General features: G+C 37.9%; 1 protein-coding gene across 2 annotated transcripts in view; it reads left to right on the top strand.

Annotated features, from left to right (window-relative positions):
• LOC104603757 (phosphoinositide phosphatase SAC7-like) overlaps positions 1-12,004 on the top strand; it is a 42,558-nt gene that overhangs the window by 20,317 nt on the left and 10,237 nt on the right. For both annotated transcript variants that reach the window (XM_088887504.1, XM_010267874.3), the window contains exons 10-15: positions 4,544-4,650; positions 4,757-4,843; positions 5,016-5,093; positions 5,561-5,631; positions 5,722-5,820; positions 11,591-11,690. In XM_088887504.1, the coding sequence (XP_088743630.1) occupies positions 4,544-4,650; positions 4,757-4,843; positions 5,016-5,093; positions 5,561-5,631; positions 5,722-5,820; positions 11,591-11,690 (542 nt within the window). The remainder of the gene's footprint in view (positions 1-4,543; positions 4,651-4,756; positions 4,844-5,015; positions 5,094-5,560; positions 5,632-5,721; positions 5,821-11,590; positions 11,691-12,004) is intronic.

Below are 12,004 nucleotides of genomic sequence, written 5' to 3'. Positions count from 1 at the left end.
AATAAATTATGATTTATTAAAAAATTTAATAAATTTATTCTGATTTTAATAAATATTTTAAAAAATACTAACTAGTTAATATTTGATTACTTGAAAAATATTTTATGTTTTATATTATAAAGTAATTAATTTATTCTTTTGTTTTTATATTTTGTTAATTATTTTTTATAAATATTTTATTTGAAATATTAAATAGAAATTATTAATGGAATAATTTATATTAATATTCTTATTATAATAATATAAATATTAATGTACATTAGTTGGCATCCTGTCGACATTATCGACATCTTGTCGACATAATAGGAAAAACTGCCTTTTTTTGGTTATTTGGACCGATTTGGTCGACATTTACGAAATATAGGAAATGTCGACCGAAATAATGTAATTTTTATATTACCACCCATTTTGATGTCGGTGAGACTCGACATCGACATATGTCGGGCGACATTAGCGACATTTCGCGACATTTGAAACCATGGTGCCCATAAATTGCTTCAAATAGTGTTCGTTTGATAGATCTATTTAAAGAATTGTTGTAGGCAAACTTAGCTTGGGGTATGACAGTATCCCATTTCATTACATGGTTGCCCACAAGACACCTCAGCATGTTTCCAAGACTTCTATTTACCACTTCTGTTTGCCCATTTGTCTGTGGGTTAGCTTTGTACCCAATTTTCTTCATAAAGTCCTCCAAAAGTGCCCCACAAACTACTCATCCCTATCCGATACAATAGAAGGAAGTCCATGCAATAGCACCACCTCTTTGAAGAACAATTCAGCTACGTGAGTAGCATCAGCTGTCTTTGAGCAAGGTATGAAATGCACCTTCTTGGAGAACCTGTCCACCACCACAAAAATTGAATCATGGCCCCTTGCTTTCTTAGGAAGTCCAAGCACAAAATCCATGCTTAAGTGTACCCACTGTGAATTTGGGACTGGCAAAGGTGTATACAGCCTTGTGCTTTCAGTATTTCTCTTTGCTAGTTGGCAAACTCTACATCTTTTCACCACCCATTCCACATCCTTGTGCATCTTAGGCCAAAAATAATGATCAGCCACCATATGTAAAGTTTTGTCCCTCCCAAAATGTCCTCCTAAACCTCCTCCGTGGAGCTCTCTAACAATCTCTTCGTGTAGAGACCCCTCAAGAGTGCATAATTGGTTACCTTTGAAAAGGTACCCATCATGGACAGCATATTGCAAGCTTCTTCCATTCGCTAGCCCTTCCAATTCCTTCATTATTTGGCTGAAAAATGGATCATTACCATGCTGGGTTTTCAACTCTTCTAATCCCAAGACTTTTGTACGTAACACATTCTACTATAGAACCCGCCGGCTAAGTGCATCAGCAACCTTATTTGACACTCCTGACTTATGTTTTAGTGAAAATGTGAATTCTTGTAAGTAGGAAACATGCTGTCATAACAAATGGGTTGTCACTGTGACACTCCTGACTTATGCACAGTGACACAGTTTGACAGAAACACCCCCACTTAAGTGACTCACATGATAGTCACATGACTCAACTTAAAAATAAAAGACTACGTTACTACCAAGCAACCATAAAGCCCGTATAAGTTACATAACTCCAGAAAATAAGAAAGCAATGCTGAATAGCTACTTAGCCCCCCTAAGAACCCAATTGCTAGCAGGCTTACATGTGGGCCCCACATGCTCCTGCATCAACAACCCAAATGATACATGGAATGAATGTTCCTTTATTCATAATAAATTATGTACAATACATCAATTGGAGCTGAGGGCATACACACTGTAACAGTTTATAAGAATTATAGTGACTAAATATCACATTATATACATTCTTCAACATTAGTTATGGGATGTTAGTGAACTTTGGAAAAATAGATGGTTGGTATTGAGATGAATACGCTGTATAATGCTTGTCGTTGGCTTTATAGATTGGTTGCTTCAATGTTTGATATGGTCAATGAGATTTCCCAAGTTTGGGAAACAAGTCGTCAGTGTGCATAATATATGGTGCTTTCCTTGTCTTCACTTTTTTTGAGAGAAAAGTTAAACTTTCATTAAAAGAAGGATGTACAAAATTCCAGTCAAACCAAAACCCAAAACCTAAAAAAGGAAACCTCCAAGGACTTACAAAAGTATTGAGGAGTTACTATGCAAAAAATCCCTCCCCACCCCAGATGTAGCCAAAAAATTAGTCACTTTATTCAGCTCTAGGAATCCATCTAAAATGACGAAAAATGAAGGAAAAAATTTCTTGTTTCATTAAAGATGAAGCTGAATCTCCAAGGTCCATCTTTTAAGTCCTTCATCCAACTGGTAACCATTTTCGAGTCTCCTTCCACCACCAATTCAGTTAAGTTCAGACTAACCACAACACTGGGTTGCTTCAGCATGCACCACCACCACCATTTTAGAGTCTCCTTCCACTCCTCCCAAATGCTCCACATTACAGTATGCACCACCACCTTCCCATACAATCAACTTCTGCTTCCCAACCTACAACCTGGCCATTGGTTGAGAAAATCTCCAACATACAGAGGTGGAGCCCAGGAGAAAATGCTGTTACAGAAGAGGTTGAGGAAAAATTGCCAGACTGTGAGCTACTTCGCAGTTGATAAGAAGATGACCAAAAGGTTCTCCTTCCTTTAGGCACAATTAGCACACATGAGGGGCAAGGTACAAATGATCCTTTCTCTTCCTCAAAATTCTATCAAAAGTATTAATGCCACCACGGACTGCCTTCCATATAAAGAAGCAAACTCTAGGAGCAACCATGGAAAGCCAAATTTTCTTAAACAGAAGAGTAGTCTGCAGAACCTGCCACCAAGCTGAAGAAAAAAAAAAAACTGTGAACTGCCCATTAGTAGAAGGCCACCAAATTCTTTTGTCGGGAAGATCTGGGGCAATAAAGACAGAGGAAAGGGAGAAAAGGAGGGAGGAGATGGATTGGGATTCAGAACTTGTCTTCACAGTTTGATTGCTTCCAGGAACTTAGGGTAAGAATGATTCTTAGTTGATGGTGTGAATCCTTCTCCCCATTATTAGATGAAGCAGAGATGTTGGGATGAAATCTTGATGTGGAAGAAATTTCTCAGAGTCTTCATTATTGTCTCGTTTTTTGTTATTAATCATAATTGTCTCTTTGGTTATTTTGAAGATTCTTCTGATCTTGTTAATTTTGTGGAGTTTGAACCTCCTTCCCCCCAAAAAATAAAAGCAAGAGAGATAGAAAGAAATGTTTGTTCCAGTACATAAACTTTAAATCAAGAGTTATGGGAGGATTTCATAAGAAGGAGCCACTATAGGGAACTCTAAAGATTATTTTTTTTGATCAGCAAAGGTGATTTTATTAAGAAAGATGAGATGAGAATTAGTACAGAAATCGAGTAGCCTCGGCTACCCCCCTTTAAAATTCCACCTAAGATTTTGCTTTACAGCCTTACAACTGAGTCCAAAAACAATGTTCCCTGTTAGCCCCTTGCTTCGCTAGCTGGTCCACAAACCCATTTGCTGCTCTTGGAGTCCACTGAAATAATAACTGCATGTCCTTGGTAATGTGATTAAGTTTCTTGATCTCATTTCTGAACACTCATGGAGTCTTTCCATTCTGCTTTAGCCAGCTTATAATTACTTTTGGAATCGCCTTCTACAACCAGCTTTCTCACACCTATTTCCATGGCTTTTTGTATTCCAAAGACCACTGCTTTTAGTTCAGCTGTAATGGAGTCTCCCCATTCAAGAGGGCCTGAATACAGCCCCACTACTTTCCCCATGTCATCTCTTGTGACTCCACCAATTCCAGCCACACTCTGGTTGCCAAAGCTGCTCCCATCAAAGTTTAATTTGAGGATTCAGGAGGATCCCAATTTCTTAACACCCTTTTTTGTTGATGACAAGGATGCTACAGTCCTCCAGTTCCTGATTATATCGTCAGCAGTAAAGTCTGGGAATAATCCCAAAGATTTTACCAATGAGATCACTTTTAACATAATCCCTTCTATCAGTAATTCCTTACACCTTTTCTTTCCTTTAAAAATTCTCAGATTTCTTTCCTCCCATAATATCCAAAGCACTGCTGCCCGTGTGCATCTCCACAGAGTTCTTCCTCTTCTTTTTGGCCACCTGAAAGTGGAGGCGTCAAACAGTATCTCCAAGCTCACTGGGGTATCCCACCTGCATCCAAAGAGAGAAAAGAACCATTCCCAAAAGCAGCTAGCAACAGAACAGGAAACAAAAATATGATGAGCAGTTTCACCATTTGATTCACACAAGTTGTTACTCATTGACAGTTATGCATAGACTCATTTGAAAATGGTTATATTGATTTCTGTCAATAATTTTGAATGTCACTTTTCTTTCATTTGCTGAGAAAATAAAAGATGAAGTTGACAAAGTCACTTAATTATTAATTCAATACATCATTATCAATTGAAGTCTGTATTTGGGTTTCTATATATTGGTTGAAATAAATAATACCTATTAATACTTTTGTTGTTTTAAGCTGATTGTTCATCCTAAGGTCATCGCTAATTAGAGATAACTTAACATGAAGGTACGCGGATGTGGAGAAGAGGTGCTGATTCAGATGGTTATGTTGCAAATTTTATGGAAAGTGAGCAGATTGTGCATGTGAATGGATTTACAGCATCATTTGTTCAGGTATCTTACAGCCTTATACAGACCATTTGAGGTTTCGATTTTATGAATCTTGGAATGATACAATATTTTGGCAGTGTATTAAATTGATTTGTGTTTCCACTCGCAGGTTCGAGGGTCTATACCCCTGCTATGGGAGCAAATTGTTGATTTGACATATAAGCCTAAGTTGGAGATCGTGCAATTTGAGAAGGCAGTGAGTATTTTCATATCCATATTCCTTACATATACCATCACCTGGCTGTTTCTTTTCTCCTTTCTTTTGCATAGACTTGTGTATACACTTCCTATTGTTTAAATTTTAATTTGGTCATGGTGCATAGCTAAGTTGCTAAATATTAACTCCTGTCAATTTACATTTATTTCAGCCTCGAGTAGTTGAGCGACACTTTTTGGATTTAAGAAAAAATTATGGGTGTGTCTTAGCTGTTGACCTTGTCAATAAGGTAAAGAGATGAATTTCTGGTTTTTGTGCTTGCTACAAATGTTTTTCTTTGCCCTCAATAATGCACTTTGTTTTATATTCTCTAGCTGTTTGTACATGATCACACGAATGTACATTACCAGTTTAATCCTATATCAAGTTATGCTTGTGGTTAAATGCATAACTATAAAAATATACCCCTGAATGTCCTAAGAAAAGGACATTCAAACTAGATTGTCTGAGGTGATTGTAGATGGTTTTAAAATCTAGTTGCTGGTAAGTGCTGTCCTCATGTTTTTACTGCAAGATTGTATTTGGGAGCCAGTATTCTATTGATTTCAATATTAATTTGTCAGTTTTTAAAACGTGATATCCTAATCATGATGGATTCCATGGTGTGAACATATATGCATGCTCGTACAAATGATATATGGCTTAATTGATAATTTGCTTTTGACATATTCTTCTCTGTCATTTATCTGTAATCAGCATGGAAGTGAGGGCCGGTTGAATGAAAAATATGCCAATACAATGCAACATGTTATAGGTGATGATATAAGGTAATTAATTGCCTTTAATGTATTGCTCACGTGTAATTTCCTTTTATTATTTTCTCCTATTCTAATTATGAAATTAACCAATTACTGTAGATACATGCATTTCGATTTTCATCAGATTTGTGGTCATATTCATTTTGAGCGCCTCTCTATCCTTTATGATCAAATTGAGGATTTTCTTAAGAAAAATCGGTATGCTTTCCTTTTCCATTTCCAAAATATAAGTATTCAATCTGGTTATTGATCAATGCTAAGTCAATGTTGATGGAAATTCTTATATGGTGATGAATTTTCTGGTTCTTTATTTTATTGCTTTTGTCATTACAAATTAATTTATTAAATAACAACATATTTCATGTGTCTAAGCATTTACCTATTACAAGCTGCTTACCCAGGATTTGTTTCAATGATGCATTATCACCGTCACTTGGTTGCTTATTGTTTATGATATATCAATGTCATGGCAGAAGTATCAACAACTTACTCTGGGGCTATCTATTTTTTAATTGTATTTTTTATCTGTGTTGCTTATTTGTGCTTGACATATTGATTAGTTTGATTGCAGATACTTGTATTGGCTCTTATTGAATAGCATGCTTGCATGTAGATTGAAATACCCTCTCTTATTATTAAAATTTAAGGTAGCTGGCGTTTCTGGTCACATATGACAACAATTCTAAGAGGAATAAAAAAAAGAAAGTGGATACAAAATAGCATTCTTTTCACAAAAATTATGATGTGCTACTTTTCTTTAGATTTTTTTTATAGGCAATTACTATATTGTATTTATTTTTTTGGTAATCAAAATAAGAAGACAAATTTTACTTAAAAAACAGAACACAAAGAAAGAGTATTGGTAGGACCCAATCTCAATACACCCCATCCTAGGGATTTGCCAAAATAGCTCTCGAGAAATTTGAGAAGAAGAAAAAAGAAGAGGAGAAAGGAAGAGAGATCCTAGAAAAAAATAAGGGGTGGGATGAGGAGGGAGAGGGGGGGGGGAGGGGCTGGACAAGAACAAGTGAAGAGGGAGTGGGAGATTTTGGGGGAGGGGGAGAGAGATGAAGATCCTCAGTTGGAATGCGAGAGCTTTGGGGGATGGAAGAAGAAGGGAGATTGTAAGAAACCTTAATAGAAAACAAAATCCAGATGTGGTGCTGCTGCAAGAAACAAAATTGAAAGTTTTGATGTAAAAATGAAAATAAACATTTTGGGTGAGGAGGGTGGAGAATGGGTGGATCTGAAAGCATCAGGTATTTCAGGATAATATTAATAATATGGAACCCAGGGGTTTTCAAAAAGGTGGGGGGTGGAAATTGGGAAATACTCGGTGTCAGTTTGTTTACAAGAAGCAAGCATGGAGTGGAGATGGGGTATTGCCGTATTACAAATGTTTATGGACCAAATGAGGAGGGAGAGAGAATGGAGTTTTGGGAGGAATTGGGGGAGCTGAGGCAGAGGTGAACTGGGCTGTGGTGTGGTGTGTGGGAGGGGATTTTAATATAGTGAGGAGAAGTGAAATGAAGGGGGGAAGGGAAAGCAGGACATCTGTAGGGATAAGAAGGTTTGAGGAATTCATAAGCAACAATGAACTGATAGACCCACCCTTGAACGGAGGTAGGTTGACTTGGTCAAATGGTCAAATTCCAGCCATCCTAAGAAGAATAGACCAATTCCTTTACTCAGGAGACTGGGTGGAACATGTTGGGGAAGTAATCCAAGAGCCTATGGCTCTCTAGATGTCAAATCACAAGCCCATGATGTTAAGGAAATTCGCTGCTGTAACAGGTTTCAGACCATTCAGATTTGAAAATGGTTGGCTACTGCAACTGGGTTTCGTAGAATGGGCAGAAGGCAAGTGGAAAGAAGTGTAGGTGTGAAAGTGATAAAAAAATTACAGGCCATTAAGGAAGGACTGAGGGAGAGAAGGAAGGAGACATTTGGAGGGGTAGAATGTAGAAAAAAGGAGATTTTGGAAAAACTAGCTAGACTGGACAGAATTAGAGAGGAAGGTGAATTCAAGAGAGAAGTTCAAATTGAGATGGTGGCTTTGGAGTTAGAGCTGGAAAGTGCAGAAGGCAAGTGGAGGGAAGTGCAGGTGTGAAAGTGATAAAAAAATTACAGGCCATTAAGGAAGGACTGAGGGAGAGAAGGAAGGAGACATTTGGAGAGGTAGAATGTAGATAAAAGGAGATTTTGGAAAAACTGGCTAGACTGGATAGAATTAGAGAGGAAGGTGAATTCAAGAGAGAAGTTCAAATTGAGATGGCGGCTTTGGAGTTAGAGCTGGAAAGTGCAGAAGGCAAGTGGAGGGAAGTGCAGGTGTGAAAGTGATCAAAAAATTACAGGCCATTAAGGAAGGACTGAGGGAGAGAAGGAAGGAGACATTTGGAGGGGTAGAATGTAGAAAAAAGGAGATTTTGGAAAAACTGGCTAGACTGGATAGAATTAGAGAGTAAGGTGAATTCAAGAGAGAAGTTCAAATTGAGATGGCAGCTTTGGAGTTAGAGCTGGAAAGCCTAATCTTGAGGGAGGAAGTAAGGTGGAGGCAGAACTCAAGAGCTTTATGGTTAAAAGAAGGATACAAGAACACTCTATTTTTCCATGTCTTTACAAATGGAAGAATAGGAAAAACAGGATTACTAGGGTGCAAGTGGAGGAGGAGGTGGTGGAGACATGGGGGGAAATTCAAGAAAAGTTGGTGTCCTATTACAAGAGGTTGTATACAGGAAGAAATTGGTGCTGGGTGTCATTGGGAGATTTAGAGCCAAGTCAGATAAGTGACAGTTCAGCAATCTGGTTAGAGAGGGCTCTTGAAATGGCAGAGGTAAAGGAGGTGTTGAAGAAGATGAATGGCGATAAAGCACCTGGTCCAGATGGATTCAACTTCAACTTCATCAAGAGTTGCTTGTACTTCTTGCAAGAGGGCTTTATGCAGTTATACAAAGATTTATGGGAATCTAAAAGTTTAGACAAAAGAGTAAATGCAACATTTATAGCCTTAATCCAGAAAAAGAGTGGAGCAGTGCACATAAAAGATTTTGGGCCAATAAGCTTGATAAACAGTCCCTACAAGCTTTTGGCAAAGGTGCTGGCAAGCAGGTTGAATAGAGTGATCCAGGAAATGGTGGGGGAATCTCAGATGGCTTTTGTAGAAGGAAGGCAGATTCTGGATGGGATTTTGGTGGCTAGTGAATGCATTGATTCAAGAATTAGAAGTGGAAGACCAGGTCTGGTTTGTAAGCTGGATATAGAGAAGGCGTATGACCATGTGGAATGGTGTTTTTTGGAGGAGATACATAGATTGATGGGATATGGGGAGACTTGGAGGGGTTGGATGTATGGGTGCATTTCATCTGCGTCATTTTCTTTACTTATCAACGGGGTATCTTCAGAATTCTTTCAAGCCTCTAGGGGATTGAGACAAGGGGATCCAATCTCCCCATTGTTTGTGTTAGTAATGAAAGCTTTAAATCTGATCATGAAGAAAGGAATTTGGAGGGGCTGGAGTGAAGGATTTGAGGTTGGTACAGAAAGACCTTGTATATCCCATCTACAGTATGCTGTGACACATTAATTTTCTTAGATGTCTCAGTGAATCAAGTCTTGAATCTCAGAGCAATGCTAGCTAACTTCGAGATGCTGACCGGTCTGAAAGTGAACCTAGAGAAAAGTCTACTGATAGGAGTTGGAGAGATAAGTAGGGGGGAAATGGAACAATTTGCAGGGATGCTGGAGTGCGGAATAGGGGAGCTTCCCTTTATGTATTTAGGACTTCCAATGGTTTCAAAGGCAGCAGCAACGAGCATTTGGAAGCCTCTACTAGAAAGAGTAAAAAAGAGATTGGACAGATGGAAGTTTAAGTACCTATCTTTGGGAGGGAGAATCACACTTATAAAGAGTGTTTTGTCCAGTTTACCAACTTACTACCTTTCCTTGCTAAGAGTACCGAATGAAGTGGCTAAGAAGATTGAGAAAATTCGAAGAGTCTTCTTATGGGAAGGGGTGGGGGGAGCCAAAAAATATCTCTTGGTCAAGTGGAAGAAGGTTTGCAAGACAAAGAAGGGAGGTTTGAGGCTGAGAAGGGTCAAGGAAATGGCTGTGGAGGTTTGGGCAATGGAGGGAGAGGGAGGCTCCATGGAGGAGAGTGGTGGTGGAGAAATATGGTGTGATAAGATTCGGGTGGGAACCAAGGGAAGTGAGAAGTTCATATGGGGTGAGTGTATGGAAAGGGATAATAAGTTTCAATCAAGATTTCAGAAAGTTGGTTAAGTTTAAAGTCGGGGAAGGCTCTATAATGAGGTTCTGGAAAATGGGGGTGGCTTGAAATAGGTAAGTTAAGTGAGGTGTGCCCAAGGTTATATAAGTTAACAGAACAACAAGTCTCAATAGCCCAATGTTATGACTGGAATCTGAAATTCAGAAAGGCCTCTTCTTGATCAAGAAGTGGAAGAGTGTATTATGCTTCTGGAAAAACTAGAAGGTACCAGCATTTCTAGGGAGATAGAGGATGTTCTCTGGTGGAAATAATGTAAGGAAGGCAGATTTACAGTCAAGTCATTCTACAAAGCTCTAATGAGAGAAGAAAGGGGTACGAACCAGATAAAAGGAGTATGGGGTAATCCAATCCCCCCATGGATAGAAGCCTTCGCCTGGTTGGTGGCACATGACAGCATTCTCACCTCTAATCACCTGAAATCTAGGGGTTTTCATCTTGCCAGCTGGTGTTATATCTGCAATCAGGGGGAAGAAACAGCTCCATTTGTTCTTCTCATGTAGTATTGCAAGTTTCATATGAAAGTTCTTCTTCTTTCTATTTGGGGTGAGTGGCTTCCATCCATCGACTTCAGCAGAAATATTCTCTCTGTGGCCAAAGTTCAGAGGGTAAGAAAGCTAGGATTATTTGGAACCGTGTCCCTTTTGCAGTATGCTGGTCTATCTGGAGGGAGATAAACAAAAAAATTTTTGAGAATAGGTCGAACAACATTGAATATATGGTAGCGGCAGTGACCAAACTGATTTCAGAATGGGTTCTCTTACTTCCAGATTCGATCAAGTCTCCAAGGCAGATTTTTTGGGAAATTTTTGGAATACCCTTGAATTACAGCCTTGTATTATAGAATCCTTTTCAATTTGAAGTTTTCAGAATGTATGTGGTGTGTGAACTAGACAACCAAGGATGTTAGGATGTAGCTCTCTTTATTTTAATGAAATTATTTCTTGATTCTTCAAAAAAAACCAAAGTAAAATGATCAACAACATCATCACCATCATGAATAGCTTCCCAAAGGAAAAACAAAAACTGAAAAAAGTTTTCACCATGGTCCTCAAATATTCACTTGGAGTGTTAATTCATTTATTCTTTCAATTATCACTACTTCAGCCTAGCTCCACAAATAGAAATAGCAATATAAAGACACATGCAGTGTAATGAAATTTTTAATTATTTTTCTTTCGTCATTGTATACTATATTAACTTCCTTTTTCTCCTCATTCTCATTATCTGATACATCGTAAGACACATGCAACAACTATATAGTTGGGATGATGATGATGATTAACTTAAGTCAAAATCATAGCCTGTAATATGGTGAAGTTTCGGTAAAATTCAAAAGCTTGTTTACAATTGGTTCTTTTTTGTATCACTTGTGGGCTTATTTTTCTAGTGGTTTTGTGTATATGTGTGTGCACGTGTGCATGTGTTTTTTCTTTTTGTTCATATTAATACTCTTTATGCTTTTCTGACCAAAGAAAAAGAAAAAGAAAATGTTGAACTTCACTTTTCCTCCATAAAAATTACTTAAAATACTATAGCCTTGCGGCCCTTGCCTATATGTCTCATTTAGATGCTTGATTGACCATGTAACCTTATATTGATTTATTAATTCTTCAGCAATTTGTTTACGACATTAGTCTTTGTGTGTGCCCATATACAGTGTTTTTACCTTCTGGATTTTGACAGGTACTTTTTGTTGAATGAAAAAGGTGACAAAGTTGAGGAGCAGCTTGGGGTTGTGAGAACCAATTGTATTGATTGTTTAGATCGTACAAATGTTACCCAGGTGAGGTGAACTCATTTGTGATCTATTTTGTCTTGCATGTATGCACCTTCTTGGTTCCAGCCAATATGTTAGATATCATATAGATATTGATATTGCACTTGATACTGATGATTTCCATTGGGTAACTACCCTTATTGGAGATTTGATAAAACCTACTGGAAGTTACATGATATGTTAAAGTCCAGAATGAGCAAACCATTTTCTTGAAGTTATCTGAATCCCATACATCTTATTTTCTTGTTAATTGCTTGCTAACAGGAAATTGCAGTTTTTGTTTTTTTTTTTGTATGCTCATGGGTCATACTTGTATATTC

The sequence above is a fragment of the Nelumbo nucifera genome, chromosome 5 (assembly GCF_055504915.1).
Source record: "Nelumbo nucifera cultivar China Antique chromosome 5, China Antique-T2T, whole genome shotgun sequence".
Classification (NCBI taxonomy): domain Eukaryota; kingdom Viridiplantae; phylum Streptophyta; class Magnoliopsida; order Proteales; family Nelumbonaceae; genus Nelumbo; species Nelumbo nucifera.
The sequence above is the reverse complement of the archived record's forward strand: the minus strand, read 5'-3'. Positions and strand labels throughout refer to the sequence as shown.